This window comes from Felis catus, chromosome B4, assembly GCF_018350175.1.
Source record: "Felis catus isolate Fca126 chromosome B4, F.catus_Fca126_mat1.0, whole genome shotgun sequence".
In the NCBI taxonomy this organism is placed as follows: domain Eukaryota; kingdom Metazoa; phylum Chordata; class Mammalia; order Carnivora; family Felidae; genus Felis; species Felis catus.
In genome coordinates this window covers 72,442,752-72,466,022 of record NC_058374.1, presented here as the reverse complement: position 1 = coordinate 72,466,022, position 23,271 = coordinate 72,442,752, and the positions used below count along the sequence as shown (strand labels likewise).

The 23,271-nt window shown below is 42.2% G+C and overlaps 1 protein-coding gene across 2 annotated transcripts in view; it reads right to left on the bottom strand.

Moving 5' to 3' along the window:
* The window catches only part of ANO6 (anoctamin 6), a 198,322-nt gene extending 177,181 nt beyond the window's left edge, over positions 1 to 21,141 (bottom strand). The window contains exon 1 of one of the 2 annotated variants that reach the window (XM_023256976.2): positions 20,704 to 21,141. In XM_023256976.2, the coding sequence (XP_023112744.1) occupies positions 20,704 to 20,776 (73 nt within the window). In that variant the 5' untranslated portion in view covers positions 20,777 to 21,141. The remainder of the gene's footprint in view (positions 1 to 20,703) is intronic. The other variant, XM_023256977.2, reaches the window with a different exon arrangement.
* Between the last annotated feature and the right edge of the window lie 2,130 nt (positions 21,142 to 23,271).

The following is a 23,271-nucleotide window of genomic DNA, read 5'->3' as shown; positions in this document are numbered from 1 at the left end:
TTCTGTCCCCTGTGACCAAAGACTCCAAATTAAAAAAGCAACGCACACATCAAGAAAGGGAAAAACATAACAACATTCTCCGTTCCTTTTCTAGTCTTCCCTCACTACCACCACCTCAGGAAATCCATTATAGCGCACACATTGTAAAGCAGGTGGTGGGCCTCAGGAATTGTCAGTGTGGTTGCTGAGGAGGACAGCACACGAAAACAGGCTTTCAGTTTCAAAGGCAGCAGTGTGGATTAACAATTTTACACCACTCTGCAGCTGACAAACCTTAGCTCATGAGATCTGTATCATAATTGTCCCAGTTTTGGCAGTTCAGTCCTTTTGGATCAAGGAACCCCTTAAGAATCTGAGGAGAGTGATGGATTCTCTTCACCAGAGACCTAGAAATACCCAAATAAATACAGTTCCCATACAGTCTGGGGACTGAAAAACTCTCCTGCCCCCAAGCCTACACATGAAGACCTACAGACCCCAAGTTAAGAACCCACATAGGACCAGTGCATGGGCACTATGAGAAACAGATGTGGAGTGACCAGCGTCTTTCTGATCAGTTTCTCAAAAAGGTCATCCTCTATGTCTAAAGCTCCCACAAGTCCCCTCAAAGATGCTTCACAGATATTCGCCTCTAAAAAGTCTTTCATCTACTCACCTTCTAATGGTTATAATAAAAATAAGGCAGGAATCATGAAGAACATGAACAGAGACTTTTACTATTCAAAAAATCAAATGTGATTTTATATTACTACTATATTTCCCTGTCCCATCAATTTTTAAGTTCCTGGGAAAGCTTTGCATAGCATTTATATTATACTATATAAAGTATCTGTAATTATTTCTATAAAACAAAGGACAAAGGGCCCTTGGTATAATCTCCCTTTATACACAATTCCTACGAGAAAATGAGCTTTAAGTTATTTTCTCTGTACTGCACATTTCCAGTGGGTAACTTGCTACAAAGGAGAAGGCAATTGTACTATGTCTGAATCTCTCCAATTTAATCAGCAGTAATTAATTATACTAAAAATTTATCTGTAAACATCTCTAATAAGACCTAAAAGCAGGTAAATTCAATCACGGCTTTAGATATCAGGAGCGAGATACGTAGAAAAATTAAATGCTTTAGTCCAGGTTGTCATGGCTAGACAAGACTGAGAAAGGGGTAGTTTTAGTTTTTTTTTAATTTTTAAAGTTTATTTATTTTGAGAGAGGAGAGAGAGCATGTGTGCACATGCAAGAGAGAAAGGGGTGGAGAGAGCAGAGAGAGAGAATCCCAAGCAGGTTCTGTGCTGTCAGCACAGAGCCTCACACAGGGCTCAATCTCACCAACTTTGAGATCGTGACCCGAGCCAAGATCAAGAGTCAGATGCTTAACCGACTGAGACACCCAGGTGCCCTAGAAAGTGGTGGTTTTAAAAGCTCAGAATGCATGGCCAAGGTAACTCCTATGTGCAACAAATTCACTCAGACTTTAAAAAGCTACAAAGCAATTTATCACAATTATTTTATTATTTAAATTGTCCCTCACTCCTACTGGATAAATTAACATGGGACACAGAAGGCACAGGTAATGGACCTTCTACCTATTTTGTAAAATATTGATTCGTATATTTTTGATACACTAGTTGCAGATTAAAAGTCAGAAGTCATGGGGCACCTGGATGGCTCAGTTGGTTGAGCGCCTGACTTTGACTCAGGTCATGATCTCATGGTCTGTGGGTTGGAGCTCCACGCCGGGCTCTGTGCTGACAGCTCAGAGCCTGGAGCCTGCTTTGGATTCTGTGTCTCCCTCTCTCTCTCTCTGCCCCTCCCCCACTCATGCTCTGTCTGTCTCTCTCTCTCAAAAATAAGTAAACATTAAAAAAAAACTAAAAGTCAGAAGTTGCAATCGACTTTTTTTTTCATCTTTTTTAAAATTTTTTTAATGCTTATTTATTTCTGAGAGAGGGAGAGAGAGAAAGAGACAGAGTGTGAGCAGAGAAGGGGCAGAGAGAGGGAAACATATCTGAAGTAGGATCCATGCTCTGAGCTGTCAGCACAGAGCCTGACACAGGGCTCCAACTCACAGACTTCAAGATCATGACCTGAACCGAAGTCGGATGCTTAACTGACTGAGCCACCCAGGTGCCCCTACAATCAACTTTACTGAAAGACATGTGAAACACTGTAACCTTACTTATTTTATAAAGTAAAATTTTCAGAAGGGAACTTTTCTGAATCCATTCTGAAGAGTTCATAAAGCTTAGTAAAACAAATGATAGTGGCATATGTTCGCTCTAGTTGCACAACAAGCCTATACAGTTCACCTAAGCAGAGCATTTACCATTTTTTTTCCCCTTAAAATTTAAACTGGATATCTAGGTTCTATCACAACAAGGTTAGGGCTGTTTTGCCTGTGCAATCACTTAGAACTGATTTCCCTCTCTGAAGGATTACAAGATCTCTCTTCCCTTCGTATACAGTCTTTCATTTCCCAAGATGGGCTGGCCAGGTAAAATGAGAACTTTAGTTAAGATCTACAGTTCAGAGCCTGCCTGGGAGGAACGAAGCCTGACTCAAGGGCAGACCAAGGGCCTGGGAATAAACCCAGGGCAGGAGCCAGGAGGAAGGCCACCTGAGAGAGGATGTGGTAACCGAGAAATGTAGAGACAGGCAGGCTAGTTCAGGAACAACACCAGCATCAGGGAGAGAAGGAAAAAGGCAAGACTGGTGGTTCTCCTTGTGTGATTCCCTGCACATTTTCAAATACTGGAAATTCTGAATAGGGGCCTTTTTTTTTTTTTTAAGTTGTGTCTGTACAAGATTGAGAAAATATCTATTTCCCATGCTGAATAACAGGGAGGGCTGGCTTACAGCCCTCCTAGCTGAGAGCTAGCTTTGCTCAGATACCCTGCTGCTCAACTAGGTCACTCCCCAACCTTGGGGAACTGCTTTTGAATAGAATTGTTTACTTGGAGGCACAGATTTCTACTATGCCCGGGAGGCGGTTCTCTCACATTCCAGTAAACACTTGATCTTTCTTATGTGTCAGGTTGAAGTGAAGTCTCCTATCTCTTACTGTAGGAAACTGTATCCCACTCTTAAAGCCCCGCTTTCAGCAGCCATGGCAGCATAACTAAGTTAGTGGCATGCAAATAAACAGCACTTTGTTCACAATTTAGGGCCTAAGAGTTAAGGTACCACTAGTATAGCAGGTAAAGAAGAAAACAGAAGTAGAGCTTGAGTCATTAAATCTGGGGACACAGGGACGCCTGGGTGGCTCAGTCAGTTAAGGATCTGACTTCATCTCAGGTCATGATCTTATGGTTTGTGAGTTCTAGCCCCGCATCAGGCCCTCTACTGTCAGCACAGAGCCTGCTTTGGATCCTCTGGCCGCAGCCCCTCTCTGCCTCTCTTCTCCCACACCCCACCACCCTCCCCACCCCCACCACTCAGGCTCTCTCTTTCTCAAAAATAATAAACAAATAAAAAACACCTGGGGAGACAGGCAGGCCATTACCAGGGTCTGTACAAGCACAGGCAGGTAGCACCCCCCAGGGAGTGAGGAGGCCTTCACATCCAGGGAATGAAGGCAATTAGATGACACTGCTAAATAAGACAGGACCTGAAGAATAAAGAGACTGGGATCCTAAGCATGTTTCTGAGATAGGAGTTTGGGCAACTGGGGAAAAAAAGATAGGCCAAATGATCAAAATGGAAAAACAAACACAAGGTTAGTGCTGGGCTGCTACTAAATGCTGAAGTTTAAGATCCTTCTTGCCTAGAGTCAGAACTGGTTGCAGAGACTGCTGTTTGGCTGAGCCAGGAGGTGGAAATCAAGGGGGTGGGGAGTGGGGTCTGTGAAGGCTGGAATCCAGGCAGAAAGCCTGCTTTAACCCAAGCCGTGAAGATGACTAACAGTGGAAACCAGGCCCAAGAAATCATGAGTCATCCTTAAGGGAAACAACGTCAGCGTCAATAACTTCTCTGGGAACTTGGAGCACATGTGCACAAACAAATATTTGGAATCTAATATCTTGTACCAACATTGAACCACTCCCTCATTTTGGATAAGTCACCGTTACTTTTCTATTCTCAGAGCTTTTCAGTTACCAACTGAGGCTAATAATATCTGTTTGGAATATTTTTACCAGTCAAAAACATCAATAAGAGCTGACCTTTGGGAAAAACAAATGACTACACCTGAACTCCTTGCATGGAAGGAAAGCATCCACAAAGAGTCCACTTTGGAATGGTATCACACTCATCAGTAAAATCGTCAGTGGGCTAATGCTCAGAATGAATGTGCATTCTTGTTGCACAATCACAACACAGCAATTAAAATCTAAATTTCTATAAAATGAGATATGAGTTAACTTTTCCTCACACATTCCTTTCCAACTTAAGAAAACATTTGCTCATTTCCTATCACGGGCAAGGCACTGTGTGAACTGCTAAAAGAATTAAAAAATAAGACCAAAAAAATACTTGACATTAAAGACAGAATTAAAAGGTTAAGAATCATTAGGCTGTTACCTATGAGAGATGTACTGCTTCACAATTTAATTCAAAATGTTTTTCCAGATATTCTTATATGTAACATATATTGGAGTATGACTGATACCCACAACATGAATGAATCTCCAAAAATAATAGAAGTCAGGCACACATTCTATAGGGTTTCATTACATGCATGTCAAGAACAGGCAAACCAATTTATTGTAGAAGTCATTCCGTGTTCACCTGGACTGGGGGAGGAAGGCAGGACTTGAAAGAGCAAAGGAAGTGTCCTCTATCTTGTTGTGGGTGGTGCTTATAAAAAGTATGTCAAAAGTTAGCAAGCTGGACAGTTAACTATGCACTTTCCTGTCTGTAAAATATGCCTTTTAAATGTTAAAAAAATATCACAGGACTAAACAAACATTAGTAAGAACGGAGGGCTCAGGTAAAAGCATGGCAAAGGGTTAATGGTAGTATCTCTTATACTTGATCTCTGTGCCATTTATAAAGAAAATATTCCCAATTTGGAAGGAATGAGAGGCAATGGCTAAAACAGTTTAATAATGCAGTCACGGTGCCTGCTGGACTTCAGTCATGTATGAAAGATCCTAACACATAGAAGAAACAGGATTTTTAAATAGTAAATGAAAACAGCATTCACATCCATTTCTTTCTGCCCTAGCAACTGAAAACAAAACAAGTTTTCATTTGCATATTCCCTATTACTTACTCCATTACCAGGGTACTCTGGCTATTTACAGAGAAGGACTTGTAGAGGGTGATTCTCTGGTATTAGGATTTCTCAAGAGGAAAATCCCTGAGGGAGCACACCAGGGTCCCTGTGGGGCTTCCCCATCCTCACAGAAATTCTGATTCATGTCTCAGAGGCTTGGTTAGAACTCCCAGCCAAAGTCAGTCACTTTGAATGAGTCACATCCCTTAGCAAAGCAGGGCAGGATGGCTGGAGAACAAGTTCCTGGCTGAAAATCCAAGAAAGGTGTTCTTTGCTAGCTCCCTGACCCATTCCAGTCAGGAGAGGAAAAGGTGGAGCATGGGGGCAGGGGTGGGGGGGGGGGATGTACCTGCTCCTTCTTGTTCCTCCTCCTCCTCTGTCAACACAGGGAAACTGCGCAGAATCGCTGCAGCCCAACCTCTCAGCCCCTTCTTTAACTTAAGAAAGGGAGAATAGCATGCTAAATTGAGCTATAAAGGAAGAATTAAAGGAACTGGGAGTGACCTACTGGATTTTGTGGCTTTCCAACCCAGTGCTAATAGTTTGGCCAATGTACCAAGAATAAAGGGGCACAGGACCAAACAGCAACAAAGCTACTCGCTCGCTTTTTCAAGTGCACTAACAGCTGTAGAAATCAGTAATGAACAAAGCTTCCTCAGGGAGGACTGCCCCGGCACAGCACAAGTGGAGTTGTGAGCCTGAAAACATTTGTGGTGTTTTACACATTCATCTAATGTACATCTTGAGCCTTCTCATAGACCTACTTTCTGAAGATTCCAGTCTAAGGCCATGTTATTTTTAGAGTTATGAGAATAACAGCTGCACATGTCATCCCCCAGTGACGGCAACTGGCTTTGGAAACACCCAAGTCCTGTTCTCAGCTGTGCCATCCTGCTTGAGTCTCTTTTCACAATCTTTAAATATAATTTGCTGGTAATCTGTAGGCATGTTTGTCTTCCCTGCCAGTCAGCCTACTCATTGAGGGCAGAGGCCATTTCTGGCTTGTGCACTGCTGAATTCCTAGCACAGAGCACAATGCCTGGCATGTAGACGGTGCTGAATAGACATTAGGTAAATGAATGGATATTTCTGCATGCATTTTGGGGCTTTATTTTATCACTTACTAGAAAACAAGCTTCATTAAAGATGGAATTCTATCTAGTTCTGTACCCTCCGACCTTAAATAGTACATGACCCACAAGAGGTCTTCAGTAAGTATTTTCTGAATTAATAAAGATTGCGAGAAGAGATCTAGTGCTCTGAGTTAAATGAAATCTCTATGCACATGACTTTTTAAAAGAGCATGTGCTTTTAAAAGTCCTAAGTGCTTTTTAAAAGTCCCGATTTATGAAGACCACTAGTAGCAAATTCTGCAATCAGCCTTCAAAGGGATTTTTGTATGTGTGCCAAATAACTTAGCCAAGATTGTGATTGAACTCTTCAAAATAAGTATCCTGGAGTATGAAACAAGCCACTAGCCACAGTTTAGGCAACTGTAACTCTCAGGAAAACCATGATTACCCCATTGCTCAAAAGGCATTTGCTGTGTTGCTTGCCCTTAGAGTAGATGACAAGGCCTGTTAGAAATGTTCACATCTCCTCTGTGATTTGTAAGCTGCAATGTACTCATTATAGAAGTATGCACCCCACGGGTACTATATACTATTTAAATTTAAACAGATGAAAGAAATATGGGACAGTCTGGCAATCTTCTGGATGGAATATAGGTTGAAATCCATGGGCAATAAGAACTGCAATTCTAAGTGCAGTAACCAAAAGATGAAATTTTAACTTTAATTGGAAAGTCAACTCTATCAACACTTAACTATAAAGAAATTTTAACTCTGGTTGGGGATAAAAACAGCCTTCCTGGGGTGCCTGGGTGGCTCAGTTGGTTGAGCATCTGACTCTCAATTTCAGTTCAAGTCATGATCTCAAGGTGTGGGATGGAGCCCCACATCAGGCTCTGCACTGAGTGTGGATCCTGCTTGAGGTTCTCTCCCTCCCTCTCTCTCTCTCTCTCTCCCTCCCTCCCTCCCCCCACCCCTTTGCCTTTCCCCCTGCTCACACACTCATGCTCTCTCAAAAAACAAAACAAAACAAAACAAAACAAAAAAACAGGCTTCCTTCTTTCATCTTGCTTCGGTCTACCCAGATGAAATGGCATATCTAACTTTTTTAGGGCTGATGCTGCTGGAAGGGGTCTGACGGGGTGAAGTTCTGACAACTGGATATAGGCTGAAACATTCCCAAACCTCAAAAACACAAAAAGAAAAATGTTATTTCATATACCTATTTTGCAAATTAGGTAGGGATTGTTTTATTTTATATCACTAAATTCAAAACAATTCAAACCATAAAGTTAATGATTTCTTTGTGTGCTCTTGTCTTCAGTTGTATCATTTTGCTCTGAATCATTTATATCTTAGCAGTTTTTATTGACTTCAAATTTTCTAATAATACTTAATGAAGAGAAATTTTAGCCCTGTGGGCAAATTAGACATTTTAGAATTTCTCCATTTAAAATAACTGACCATTCAAGTGATATTACATATTTTAAAACTACATATTTTATTAAAGGTTTATTTTATCAAAATTTCATATGCTCAATATCAAGAACACCACTCTTTAGACTGTAATACAAGATATTTTTAAAATCTTAAGTTTGCTAGATTAAGAAATGTTCTTATTTCTTTCACATTTTCTCTAGTGTAAAGACTATCAAAGTAGCATTTAAATTTCCATTATGAACCTTTATAGTATATTCTTTTACCTTTCTTACTAAAATTATATACATTCCAAGGGATGATACACTTATATTGTGACACTTATCTACTGGAAAATCTAACTTAAGTTACGCCAGTCATTTATACTGTATTTCCCCATTTTTGGTTGTTTTTTAATGACTCTATTGTTGGTCTACTATGTGCCAGGAACTGTCCCTTGTCCTTTCATATACAGTATATTAATATATTTAATATATTGAACCTTCTAACAATTCTATAATATAAGTATCATTCCCCCTTCTATATTATCTCTATGACATTTTTCTGATCTGGAAACCAAGGCTCCAAAGTTATAAAGACCTGCCCAAGGATCAGTCTATATACAAAGGCCTATGTTTCCAATCTAGCACAGTCCTTCAATAATCAGTATGTTTCGGGGTGCCTGGGTAGTTCAGTCAGTTAAGCATCCGACTCTTGATTTCAGTTCAGTCATAATCTCATGGTTTGTGAGCTCGAGCCGCACGTCAGACTGTGTGTGGACAGTGTGGAGCCTGCTTGGGATTCGCTAGCTTGCTCTCTCTCTCTCCCCATCTCTCTGCCTCTCCCCTGCTCACGCTCTCTCTCTCAAAATAAACTATGGGGCGCCTGGGTGGCACAGTCGGTTAAGCGTCCGACTTCAGCCAGGTCACGATCTCGCGGTCCGTGAGTTCGAGCCCCGCGTCAGGCTCTGGGCTGATGGCTCGGAGCCTGGAGCCTGTTTCCAATTCTGTGTCTCCCTCCCTCTCTGCCCCTCCCCCGTTCATGCTCTGTCTCTCTCTGTCCCAAAAATAAAAAAAATAAATAAAAAATAAAAAAAAAAAGGTTTAAAAAAAAATAAACTAAAAAAAAACCCCTCAACAATACATTTATTATAAAAAATAACTATCTTTCATCCATTTAGTCATTCGGTAAGAATTTACTGATCTCCTGGCATGTGCCCAACGCTGTGCTGCTCAATGAGGGGACAGTTCTCAACATGCTCACAGTTTAATGAAAAAGACAAAAACAGGGGCACCTGGTGGCTCCGCCAATTAAGCGTCCAACTCTTGGTTTCAGCTCAGGTCATGATCTCGCAGTTTGTGTGTTCAAGCCGCGCATCAGGCTCTGAGCTGATAGCGTGACGTCTGCTTAGGATTCTCTGTCTCCCTCTCTCTGCCCCTCACCCACTTGCTCTCTCTCTCTCTCTCTCTCAAAATAAATAAGTAAATAAACATTAAAAAAAAAAAAGACAAATACAATGAGCTATATAAATGGAAGGTACAGCCTTGGGAGAAAGGTTAAAACCTCTAGTGGAAAACAAGAGAGGTAAACCTGGGTTGAGATACGAGTAAAAACAGCTACCCATAATATTGGCATCATTAGCATCTAATTATGGAGGCTTTCAGTGTGTCAAGTATCACAACCCTACAAAGTAAGATTTTTTTAATTGTGTCATTATTGACACAGTCACCCTAGAAGTCAGTTCTAACAGTAGCTCCACTGTGCAGAGGGGAACATTATGTTAATCACTCAAGGTCACATAGCTAGTGAATGACTGGGCTAGAATTTGAATCACCTCTGTGTAAAACTGAAGTGTAAACGGTAGGGGTCTTTATCTCTGCACAAGCCCATCTGTCTGATGGGAACACTGGGCCAGAGGTCGAACACAGGACTCTAAGGAGAAGGATGGTCAAATGAGGAGCAGGAAGAGGAGCCAATGGAAGATAAACAAAAAGGAACACGGGCCGGCAGAGAGGCCCATTTCTTCCTCACCATAGACAGCCATGGTATGAGATGCCAGTCCACACCCTCAACCAAAGTAAGGCAATCTATAACAGATAGATGGCAGAAGTAATCTTTCAACATAGGAAAGAGTCATCCTTTTCTTTTAAGCTCCAGTATAATTACCTCTAATCAAATTCAGGTTTTCACCTGTAAATCCAAAGGCATGAAAAGAGCACTTTTGGGGCACCTGGATGGCTCAATCAGTTAAGCTTCTGACTTGGGCTCAGGTCATGATCTCACAGTTCATGAATTCGAGCCCCATGTTGGGCTCTGTGCTGACAGTTCAGAGCCTGGAGCCTGCTTGGGATGCTGTGTTTCCCTCTCTCTCTGCCCCTCCCCCCTCCTCAAAAATAAACATTAAAAAAAATTTTTTTTTAATAAAAAAAGAAAAAAGCACTTTCACCTGATCCCTAATACCTAGACTTATCCAGAGCTTTGAGGGGAGAGGGTGGATCCCTCAGACAGGGAAACAAAGGGCCAGGTCTCTCCCCTTCCCCTTCAGACCCACATGGATGTAGCTTCCCAAGGCATCCCCAAAACCATCAGAGAGTGGGGTTTGGGTGTGCTGGAATAACAAGGTAGCTGAGAAGGTCCTCGCTCAGGACACAAGGTCATTTCCAATTCTAAAGACATTTAGAAAATGAGGGGCCAATACTGACTGCCTGCATATACAATGGTCAAGAACTGGGGTGAGGGCAATGGGAAGGATGTAGAGTCAAAAAATTTTTTTAAATATTTATTTTGAGGTTGAGATGGAGGGGAGAAATAGAATGAGCAGGGGAGAGGCAGAGAGAATCCCAAGCAGGCTCCACACTGTCAGTGCAGAGCCCAACATGAGGCTCAATCCCACAAACTGTGAGATCATGACCTTAGCCAAAATCAAGAGTCAGATGCTCAATCTACTGAGCCACCCAGGAGCCCCACGTCAAATGGGCTTTTAATATAAAGTCAACAACCATGCCCACCATGTGCCACATGACTGCCCTCCCTTCACTGAATGGAGAACATCTCTAAATGATCTTCCATGTTTCCACATTTCAGTAGTAGTACCAGAGTCATGGAGAACCCTGACCACTGAGAATCTCACCATTGATCTTCCTCTCCTCTGTTCTACAATATTCAATTGGTAATAAAAGCTATTTACTTCTTACTTAAATGTCTCCTTCCTCACTTACAGCACATACAATTATCTGGTGACACACAGTAGCACACATACGTGGGCTAGAACTGCCTGACAGCAATTAGAGAATGGGATAAGCCACAGGTACTCCTGATGGAAAAACAATTCCTAAATTTATGAAGCATTTACTGGGAGCCTACTAAGTGTCAGCCCTTAGGATTTTTTGCTAGGATTCCCTGAGAGAATTTGGAGGACACTGTCCATCTGTCTGAAGATCTGTGAGAGGAAAAAACACACACAATAACTATCTCTTTGTAGAACCCACATGCTATTCTTCAACTCCTTTATCTTTAAACACATGTGCCTGCAGCACAGCCACTGTCATGATTATCCTTAACCTGACGCTTAGTGGGCATTTTCTGCACGCATGTGACACAAGCAACACAGAACAGACAGCAATGTTTATGAGGAAAGGACTTAGAGATCTCTGAGGTTAAGGGTAGCCATTTCTTACACTGGAATTAAAATAAGATTATCTTTTTTAAAAAACTAAAACAGTAGTCATTTCCATGACTGCTTTTAAATACATGAATTCATTATGATGGTGACACTGTAAGTGCCACTCATGGAGTGTGACTGGAAATACCTAGCACTGTACATATACCTTGCATCCTCCTAGCAACCCCATGGGGCTGAAGAAACAGGCTCAGAAAAGCCAAGAAACTTGCCTCAGGTTGGCAAAGCCAACCACAAATTCAGGTCTTCTGACTGCCAGCCCTTCCTTTCCCACTCCCCATTTCTCTTCTCCTGATCTCCCAACTCTGCATCAACACTGCTTTCACAAACTCTCCCTCCCCCTGCCCTCCTCTTCAGGGATTCACTTTCCACCCTTTCTCTTTAAAATCTCTTACTTTTCCTAGGTAGCATCTACCATCAGTCAATTTATGCTATTTCTTCATTATTTGTATCACTTAGAAACAATAGTCGGTCTTGTTTGTTGATTTTTCTTTTACTACTAAGAGGATCGGGGGGACTGGGTGGCTTGGTCAGTTAAGCCTCCGACTTTGGCTCGGGGCATGATCTGATAGTTCCTGAGTTCAAGCCCCGCATCAGGCTCTGTGCTGCCAGCTCAGAGCCTGGAGTCTGCTTCAGATTCTGTAGCTCCCTCTCTCTCTGCTCCCCCCCCACACTCACACTCTATCTCTCCCTCTCTCAAAGATAAGTAAACATTAAAAAAATCTCTTTTCTTAAAAGAGGACCTTTTACACAAATTAAGCATCTAAGACTTGTTTATTTAATAAATAACAGTAGGAAGAAATAAAATGATACAAATGAAAAAAATTATTGTATAATATACCTATTATATATAAACTTGTAAAATAATGTTAAAGGTCTGAGTTTTATATGTCAGAAGGGTGTATAATTCTTGTTTAGAATTTAGTTTTCTTAAAATCTAAGCACAAATCAGAGAAAAAAAATATACTTAAGGTTGTGTCTATATAATGCCACGAGAAAAATTTTGCCATCATTTTGTCTGTGCCAAGCCAAAGATTATTTTTCAAATATCTAGATAGAATGTCTGGAGAAATTGTGATAAATTCAATTATACAAATACAATCTCAGTTTATATAAAACAAGCTTTATAAACAGGCCTATAATTTGCATAATTGTACTTTGCAAAAGAACATCTATTTGCACGCCTGACCAATGGCTAACGTTCTGCCAAGGTTAAAATTAAAATTATAAAAAAGATAATTTTAAAGATCCGTATCCTTTTCCTTCCAATTTCAAGTATTTGTATTTTTAAATAAGTGGGAAACAGTAGAGTTTCAATGTCCTAGATTAAAAGCATTAAATATAAAACAACATCTGGGTTTCACCAAAGAATAGATTTTCTTTCATTCGGATTTTTACCTACTGAATAACTGCCTGCAGCTAGCTCTCCCAGTCAGCATTTGGACCCGTAGCCAGAGCAGTAGTAAAGACCATGGCAGAGAAAGTTGCCTATCAACCCTTCGACTAGTCTCCTACGCAAACGTTCCATCTGATATTTTGGCTGAGGAGTATCTGAATTGCTCTTTGGTACACATCCACAATATGCTATTGTTGACATTTGCATCCAGTATTTCTTCAATAGGCTACTTCTTGGGATGGAGTCTAATTAATTTTAGTTGCAGTATTATAAAGCAAGGCAAAACTAAAGGAAGAGCAGTAATAATGATAACGACTTGAGACAATCACTTGATTGCATGAAATTTTCACAATCTCTGTCTTTACATGAATTACCAGTCAAGAAGTACATTTCCTTGGTTGAAAGTAATTGGAAATGATGTTTTTCTGTTCTAAAACTGGTGATTTTTCCACAGACTCAGGCCTGTATCAAAAAGCAGATCAATGTATCAAAAGTGGATCAAGCTGGGGCATCCAGGTGGTTCAAAGGGCTGAGTGGCTCACATAAGAGCTCTGCTCAGGTCATGAACCAGGGTTCATGAGTTGGAGCCCACCGTCAGGATCTGCGCTCACAGCATGGAGCCTGCTTTGGATCTTCTGTCTCCCTCTCTCTGCCCCTCCCCTGCGCTCTTTCTCTCTCAAAGATGAATGAATAAATGCTAAAGAAAAAAAAAAAGCAGATCAAGCCTTAATCTACAGCATACAAAGCTTCCATTAAAACCTTAAAACCAGTCCCTTAGCAAATGTTTGTTGAGTATCTACTATGTGAAAAGCATTATGATATGCAGGCTGTGAAGTACAAAGGTAAGACAGCACTTCTCCCTCTAAGACTATATAAGCTTTACCTTCAGATGTATGATTGAATCAGCTAGAATACAAAACACAAAACTGATAAGCACCGATAACAGAAGAAAACCTCAATTATTAGCTGGAGTAGAAACCTTTATGAAAATGTAATCATTTTAATCTAAACTGCTACAAACACCCTTTGAAAGTTTAAGACCAACTTTTAACTTCAAGCTAGATTGTGAGATTCTTAATAATGTATTATAATCTCCCTTCAAGAATGTCAGAGTTTAAATAGTATCTGACAGAAACCTTCACAGGAGCTTTTGGTCTACATTTACTGGTTTCCAAAAGGAACACACACACACACACACACACACACACACACACACACACACACGGCAATCAACATAAGTGACTATTGAAACTACTGGATAAAAAAGAAAGGAATGTCATGTGGAACTTTTTTAAAGCTGTGTTTGTGTCAGGTTTAAAGAACAATGGGAATTATAAAAGGAGATGAGAAACCTTTGGAAAGCAATTCTTGGACTTGAAAGTTAGAACACATAAGATAAATTGTGACTAAGGACTTGAAACTGTAAGTAACAGGTTTATAAAACAAACAAAAAAAAAGGACAAAACTATACTCAAAGAAAAAAGTGTAAGGATAGTTTACTTTGTTTTGTTTGTTAACTATCATTCTCCTGGTAGAAAATATAATATATATCTATGATCCCCTTGCCACAGCAAATAAGGCAAAGGTAGCACCAAAGCTTACTGTCTAAGAAATCACATTTAAGAATGCTGGAGCCACGCTGTCCTAGCCCCAGCCCCTTATCTCTTTCTTATCCCTCCCAGGGCTGGTATCTGGAGTCCCTGCAGCGAGAATCTCCTTGGTACCACCACTACCCGGGTACACATCTTGATTACAGCATTAATCACAGACTTACTGCAATTATCTATTCATGTCTCTGCCTCCTTCTGAGATAGTGAGGTACTGGTGGGTCAAGGACCCAGGAACCTGGCAGAGTAGGTACAATCAACATTGTTATAACAGATAGTAGGGAATCTCAAAGTGCCATGGAAGGGAATTCTACTAGAGCCATAAAACCACTCAGCAGAATGTTAATCAAATTATTTAAAAAGAGCAATTCACTCGATTCTTTCAATAATGCTTGGCTTGGCTTCTACTCAATAGCAAGCACCATTCTAGGCATGAGGGACATAGCTTGGAACACAAAACACACAAGACACCTGCCTTCAGGGAGCTTATGATATGTTAGAGGCAGGTGAGGAAGAGAAATTGTTTTTTAATTATAGCAATGAATGTCTACAATGTTTGGGATATTTTGCACGATCTCTAGAAGGCTCAGATGATCTAGTTCCAATGCAAGAAATTTACACTCTAGTTGTGCAGATAAAGATAATGAACAACAAAGACAAAGTACAAAGTGAGTGCTGATTGTGTAGCACAGAAAAAGAAGCGGTGCGACAATTCATTAGTGGGCACTTTGGACAATGAAGATCAGTAACAGTTTTCTGGGTTTTGTGACAGGCTCCTCCTGAGAAACAGAGGAGGTAAGTCTGGTATTACCAAAGAAAGGAATTGGTCTGAGCCAAAGCAGAGGGGAAAAGTATTAAGACTTGCTGGAACAATAGAAGCTCCCCCCTGCACACCTGCCACCACTTTCTACCTAATCACTCAGCTGAAGTCTAAGAGTCACGCTGTTTCTGGAAGCCATGGGTCTGATGCCTCGGAGATGTCACCTCTTTCCTAAACTCTCAGACCACTCCCCTCTATTCCCATGGCCACTCCAGGCATTTCCAAACCCGACTGCTAGAAAGACTTACTTCTACAATGTCCCCTCTCCAATCCCATTTTCCAACATGCTGCCAGGGAGATCTTTTCCTAAGGCAAATTTGATCCCATCACTCCTTTCCTTAAAATCTTTCAGTAGCTCCAAATCCTAAATCCTTAAAACATACAGAGGCTTCTTCATGGTGTGGCCCCTGCCTGCCTCCCTAGCCTTGTAGCGGCTGCCTTCCACCACAGGGAACTACGTGGAAATCCAGACTCTCCTTCTGCTATGCCACTGCACCCGCCTGGTCCTTCAGTACCCAGCCCAGCAATCTCTTCTGTGAAAATGTCTCCCATTATCCTCCCACAGCTGTGTACATACCTCAGTAATAGCACTTCCTGCAAGTGACTGGTTCCATCGAACCTACTTCTCCACGGCCAAGGGGTGCAACACTTATTTTTAGTTTCCCAACACCCAGCCCAGCACCTAATCCTGGACCTGGCACAGAAAGTTTTCTCAGTTAATACTGATTAAGCAAAACTGAGGCTAGGACCACATTTGTAGGTGATTAAACAAACTTTATAGTGAAGGGATAGAAATCATGAAGAAGTCTCTGTAAAAATGCAAAAGCGAAAAGGGAGCCAATAAGGACACTTGAGAGATACAGCTGGACCATCATCACTCGGAGGTAATGGGCTGCTTCTTACAACTCCCCAAATCAATGACATGACCATCAGCTGTGGGGATCAGAGAGTTAAACCCTAACATAAACAGACTGGGATCCCAAAGCAACCAGCCAAGCATCTAAACAAAATCTTTTTGCCTGAACTACATGACTTATTCCTGAGAAAACTTTTTCTCTCTAAGCGAAGTCTGAACCATAGAAATGCAAAAAACAAAACAACCACACACATACGCAAAATAAAACAGCACACAAAATATCTACATTTTGGCCGTAAAAGAGTTTTCTGTCACTTTCTACCCGAACAGGAAGAAATGTTGCATTCTACTCACTGATTAAAGGCCGGGAGGAGGGAGAAAGGCAGCCAGGAATGCTCTTCTGCACACCAAGTGCACAAAACCTGCCTTGCCATGTGATCTCCACCAGCATGAGTGAAATAAGGGCTAAAAGTCACATATTTCCTGCCACCAGTGCCCAGGGATCACAACTGCATTCAGTTGCTGGAGCTGATTTAGAAAATAAGTGGTCTTTTGAAAAAATGCTCTTATACCAACAGGCTGCCTCATTCACAAACTTCTGGGACCAATTTCTGGTGGCAATGAGTTAAGCAAATATGGAAAAGACGCTCATAGTAACATTTACCATCTTTGACTCTCTAGACAGGTTCATGTCAAACAAGGAGGTAATCCTTACACTTAAAGCACTGAATAGTGCTTTAAAGGTAAAGGTAAGCAGAAACCCACTGGCGGGGGGGAGCCCTAAGTCCCAGTCCACTACAGGAACACTTCCATATATGTATATAAAACATTCATATGATATAACCAGGGACCACATCTAGTTTAAAAAGATTCTCTTTTCATCCTTTGTAAATTAGCCGATGATAAATGTTTTACTCAGGAACTATGTCAAAAATAACTCTATTGTTCTGAATTATAAAGTGAATATTGATAGAGGGATTACGTAGAAATCTTCAGTACCTGAGTGGATTTTAAATTATACAACTATCAGTAATGACAATCAAGTACTAGGAGAAAGATGTCAACAGCTTAACCCTAGTTCTGCATATGAAACTAGGGGCACAAGTTAAAATTATAATCGTCATTTCACCACGACCTCCCCTAAGTTGAAAATTACAATTATTTTGTAAAAGGCTATATACCATCAGCCTACTTCTAACCTTTAAAAAAAAAGACTTACCTATTTTACAATGTCATAAACTTTCTATTGACATGGTAAACATTTCCACTTGATATAACATCACTGCAATCCACATTGAGTTTGTATAACAAACAAAAATTGTGGAGACCTACTTAAATGATATTTGTTGCCTAACATAAAATAATGTTGAATTGACCCCTACGCACAGTAAAGTGATAATATCAGTAGCCCACAGAGGGAGGGGTGATGGATAGAGATACTTAACTTTCTAAATATTTTTTTAAAATTTTTTATGTTTATGGGGCGCCTGGGTGGCGCAGTCGGTTAGGCGTCCGACTTCAGCCAGGTCACGATCTCGCGGTCCGTGAGTTCGAGCCCCGCGTCAGGCTCTGGGCTGATGGCTCGGAGCCTGGAGCCTGTTTCCGATTCTGTGTCTCCCTCTCTCTCTGCCCCTCTCCCGTTCATGCTCTGTCTCTCTCTGTCCCAAAAAAATAAATAAACGTTGAAAATTTTTTATGTTTATTATTTATTTTTGAGAGAGAAAGACAAAGCACAAGCAGGGGAGGGGCAGAGAGAGAAGGAGACACAGAATCTGAAGCAGGCTCCAGGCTCCCAAGCTGTCAGCACAGAGCCCGACACGGGGCTCGAGCTCACGAACCACGAGATCAACCTAAGCTGAAGTCAGATCCAGGCACCCCGAGATATTTAACTTTTTAAAACATATTTACTGGTTGACTTGATAGAACCAGCATAAATTACATCTGTAATTAAAAAAATAAGGGGCACCTGGGTGGCTCAGTCGGTTAAGCGTCCGACTTCGGCTCAGGTCATGATCTCGCGGTCTGTGAGTTCAAGCCCCGCGTCGGGCTCTGTGCTGACTGCTCAGAGCCTGGAGCCTGTTTCAGATTCTGTGTCTCCCTCTCTCTCTGACCCTCCCCTGTTCATGCTCTGTCTCTCTCTGTCTCAAAAATAAATAAACGTTAAAAAAAATTTTTTTTTAAATAAAAAATAAAAAGAACCAGCACACCTGGTTGGCTCAGTTGGTTCAGCAATGGACTCTTGATTTTTGGCTTAGGTTGTGATCTCATGGTTCCTGCGATCAAGCCCTGAGTTGAGCGCTGTGCTGACAGTATGGGGCCTGCTTGGGATTCTCTGTCTCCCTCTCTGACCCTCCCCTGGTCATGTGTGTGTGCTCGCTCTCCCAAGTAAATAAACTTAAATAAATAAAAATAACCTATTGCCACACACTTAAGATAAATTTTATGATGCCTCATCTGGTAAACACAGACTAGACCAAAGTAGTTTTTTCTAAACTGAGATCTGTTGATGGCACAGTGGAACAAACAAAGATCAGAGTCTCTTATTTCAGTTACCATTTGGGTTTTTACCCTATTTATTCACAATACTCAGTATAAACAGTGATGATACCTCACCATAACAGGCAAGAGTATTTTCCTATGAAATGGACTGTGCTAGTTTACTGTAACTTTTTACAGTCTGCTCCTATGATTTATATTTTTATGTAACTATGATTTACAAGTCTGTTAAATAGTAGCATTATATATTATCTGACTGCTGGTGACCAGGTGGAAAGGGGATTAATCCACATAGGTCTTGCAAGTCAGAAAACCTGGTTTTGAATCTTTACTAGCTATGTGAAAAGCTAGGCAGATCAACCTGTGAGCTTCAGCTTTCTAATAAAAAAACACTACTTGCTCCCTCCATCTAATAAATTGTTCTCAAATGAGAACAATTATGCTAAATCGTGGAGCATAAGCTCCTCTATTCAATTTGTTCCTCATCAACAAGGAAATTACCACGTTCTCTTGATTTAAGTGAACAATACCTATAATAGCCAAGATATGAAAACAACTGTCCATCTATAGACGAATGGATAAAGATGTGTTTGTGTGTGTGTGTGTGTGTGTGTGTGTGTGTGTGTGTGTGTGTATAATAACCACCACCAGCACCCTCCTCAATCTCCTCACCCTCACATGTGGGCAATGGAATATTATTCAACCATGAGAAAGAAGGAAATCCTGCCATTTGGGACAACATGGACGGAACTTGAGGGCATTATGCTAAGTGAAATAAGTCTCACAAAGACAAATACTTATAGGTGAAATTGAATGGTGGAGGGGAGAAGATGTTGGTCAAAAGGCACAAACTTCCAGCCATAAGACAAGTCCTGGGGATGAAAGGTACAGCACAGTGGTTATAATTAATACTGTATCATGTAGTTGAAAGTTGCTAAGAGAGTGGACCTTAAATGTTGTCACCACAAAAAGGAAACAGTTACTTGTGAGTTGATGGAGGTATTGGTTAAAGCCATAGTGGTAATCATTTTGCAACATGTAACCGTATCAACTCAACGTGTTGTACACTTTAAACTTGCAAAATATTCTATATAAACTGTAGCTCAATACAGCTGGAAAAAAAAATGATAAAAAAAATAAAATGATAAAGAAAAACCACACCTAGCTCCTAGAATTAAGTTACTTCCAAAGTTGTTATTAGTGAAGAATAGGACTTCAGGATCTGAGCAGGAACTGTTTCGCTTTAAACTGATTTGGCGTGCAGGAAACAGACTGGGAGTCGCTGAACAGACCAGCACGGTAATTTAATTGCCAGTCTTCTGGAGAGACCCAATAAGTCATCATTCCCTGACAGTGATGTTCTCCCTGCTCCTCCAATTGTTTTCCCCTTCCCCACCTCCTCCAATCCCTTTTGTTTGTTGCTGTAGTTATTTCACTCTTAAACAGCTCTCCCTTCGTTCCGTCTACAACTTCTAAACATTTTTAACTCAAACTAGAAATGATACACCCCAGGCTTGCCCCACCCAACCACTCCCCACCCCGCCAAACGCCAGGGCCCTCTGGACTTGCAGGAAATGTTTAGAGATTCCCCCCCCCCCCCCAGCCCCACCCCGGACAAGGGCTTCTTCCTCCAATCACTTCCCCCGCGGGCTCTGCGGCTGAAAAAAGGATCCCGGGCTGCCACCCGCGGCCACAAATCAGTTACCGAGGCGCCCCACCCTCCCCCCAGAGCGGCTCCTTGCTTTCACTTTAAAGCGGATGCAGGTGGGTCACACCCCTGCTCTCTGAACGGGGCCGGGTCCCCAGTGCAGGTTCCAGGCGAAGGAAATGACCCAAAAGTTGCCGCTTCAGAGTCCACAGACTTCCCCGTATCCAGCACGGGTGCTTAGGCGCTGCGTCCGCGGCCCGCCCAGATCCTGCGGTCGGGGGCCCTTGCGCGCCCCGCGCCTCCCCGGCCTCCACCCGGCGCCGGCCCGCTGAGAGCCGAGCGGCGAAGCGGCCGCACTGCGGCCCCGGGACGGCGGTGCGGGCTCCCACCTCCCCGGCGCCCGCGGGTCCCCGCTATCCGCCCCCGCGCAGAGCGCAGCGCCCGCGCGTAGTCCCCAACTTCTTCCGGCCCCGGCCCACGCCGGAGAACCCCCCGCTCACCGATATCCCCGTCGTCGTCGTCCTCCTCCTCCTGATCCATTTCTAGCAGAACGTCCCTGGTCATCATTTGCATGGCTCCCCCAGAAGGCGGTTCCGAACTTGGCGCGAAGTTGGGGGCCCCCGGGCTCCGGAACGCCGCGGCTCTGGCGGGGCCCTGCGTCCCGGCGAGGACCGCGGGGTGCTTCTGGCTCCCGGCTCAGGGCCCGCAGTGCCCAGCCCGCGCTCCTGGAAGCCAGCCGAGGCGGCCGCCGACCCGAGACCTGCGCCCCAGACGAACCACTCGCCAGCCGAGCGGGGCCCGGCCACTGAGCATGCCCAGTGAGAGAGCCCGGGCTCGCTGCGGAATGATTAAACTTCCCCAGGGTTTATTGGGCTCTCAGAAGGAAGTCGGGACGCGAAAAGGAGTAGTCGGCGCTCGCGTTCTGCCCGCGAGTGACCTCGGGGAAGGGCGGAGGGGGGAGAGCACACGAGGGTGGGAGTGGACAGGGTTCCCCGAATTCTGCTCTAAGGTCATATATGGACACATACTGGGGCTTGCTTTCTTTGACGTGTGTTACTGCCTCTGCAGTAAACGCCACCACGTCTCAGGTGAAGAACCCTGAAGACGAGCACGCCAGAACGGGGTTAAAGGCTCCGTGGAGCCAATGGAGGATCTTCAAGCATCAATTACTCTGCTTCCAAAGTGAGGGAACGTGTATTCCACGGGGGGCAAGGGAGAGGGAGATTATACAGGAAAGAGGCAAACTCGTAGAGAATAAGCAACAGAAGAAAAAAGACAAAGAGTGAGAGAGAGGGATCTAAAGAAGCGTGTTCACAAAAGGCAGGAAGATTTCCGCATAAAGAGAGGTAGGAGGCGAGAAAAGCGCCCCCTACCCCCGCCCGCGGGAGCACACGCAGGGAGTGGTCGCAAGAGGATCATCCTGCAGCCCGTTTGGACCATGAAAGCGCAGTCCTCCATATCAAAAATGCAAACGAGGCCAAAGAACTCGACAATGGTTAGGTGCAAACTCTAAGGCGGGGGGGCGGGGAACTATAATAACCAGAGGAAACAAAGAAAGTACTAAAGTAAAATTGAGGCAGAGTGGAAGAATGTATTCCCGGAGACCAAAGGAAGCAATAAGACAAATACAAAGGGATTTCTACTTTTAAGACACACGGGGGTACTTTGAACTGCAGGTTTCTGGGATTGTGAGTCTGCAGAACTGTTTTCAAAGAAGCTGACGAATTCAGATGGGTCCATTTTGACTTGTCAAAAGGGCTAGAAGTTATATTTGAGATCCTTGTTGCATTCATTGTCTAACACTTCCCATAGAAACTTGTTATATTTTTTCCACTAATGTAGCAGAATTATTATGATTATTATGATAACACTAAGTCTACTGTGCATCATATGCTCCCATATACTTATTTTTTTTGAGTTTCTGTATGAAAGAAATAAAGCATTGAGAGCAATCATAAGTGGAGAACAGCCATGAATATGCACCATAAGGCATGTGGAAATTACTTTTAAGAAAATATCCAGTATCTGAAGGGGGGAGGGCTGGGAGAATAAAGAAGAAAAAAAGAACGAGAAGGAGGGAAAAAAGAATGTTTTCTCTTAGTGAACTCTCTCCCCAAAGCTTTATGGGACCTACTAAAGTAGAAATTCCCAACACATTTTAGTGACATGATCAGTTATCACAATTTCCATTTAACAAATGTGTACATAGTGCTTTTTATGTGCCAGCCATAGTTTTTTTTTAATGTTTTATATTCATGCATTTAATCCCTATAACAACCCTAGGAGCTATTACCACATTTATTCAAACACAGGATGACTGAATAATCCAAAATCAGTCACATATAGGAAGTAAGTGGCAGAGCTGGGGTTCTAACCCAAGCATCTAGAATCTGGGCTCTTGGCCATTTTATAAACCAATTCCAGAGACATTCTGAATCCGTTAAAAAAAAAAATCACTTTTTTTTCCCATCAATTGTAAGCTTTTAAAGTCTCATCAACTTTCTGCCATAGTTCTCTCCCCAAATGGTCTGGTTTGTATGGCCTAAGACTGCTCAAATTCCATTAGTAGTTATAAAACTCTTGTGGTGGATTTTGTAACAGGTCCCATGAGTCATTTGAAATTCTTCATAGATTTTAGGGTTTACATTTTTGGTGCTTTATAAATGTTGCAGAGAGACATTGCTGGCCTTATATGTAAAGGTAACTGTTGTTGCTGGAAGGGAAATTAATTATTTACTTAGGTTACCTATGAGTCGATCATTGGTAAATTCCATTCTTTCATTCAATCTATTTTATTTCCTGTAGCTTCTCTCATGCAATATTTTTTTCCCAACTGAATAATATATGCTTCAAACATAATCAAGGTAATAGGCCTATGTAAGAACCACACCCTTGACCCTGAAAAACTATCATTATGTTGTGAATAGTTAGTGAAATAAAATGTGCCTAATAATATGTGGCCAGGTTATTGGATTTGCAAAGCTTTTCCAAATCAGGGGAGGTAGACCGAGTATTTTCTCCTTCATTGGTCTTCTGATTAATTACAACCTTTGCCTCACCACAGGATG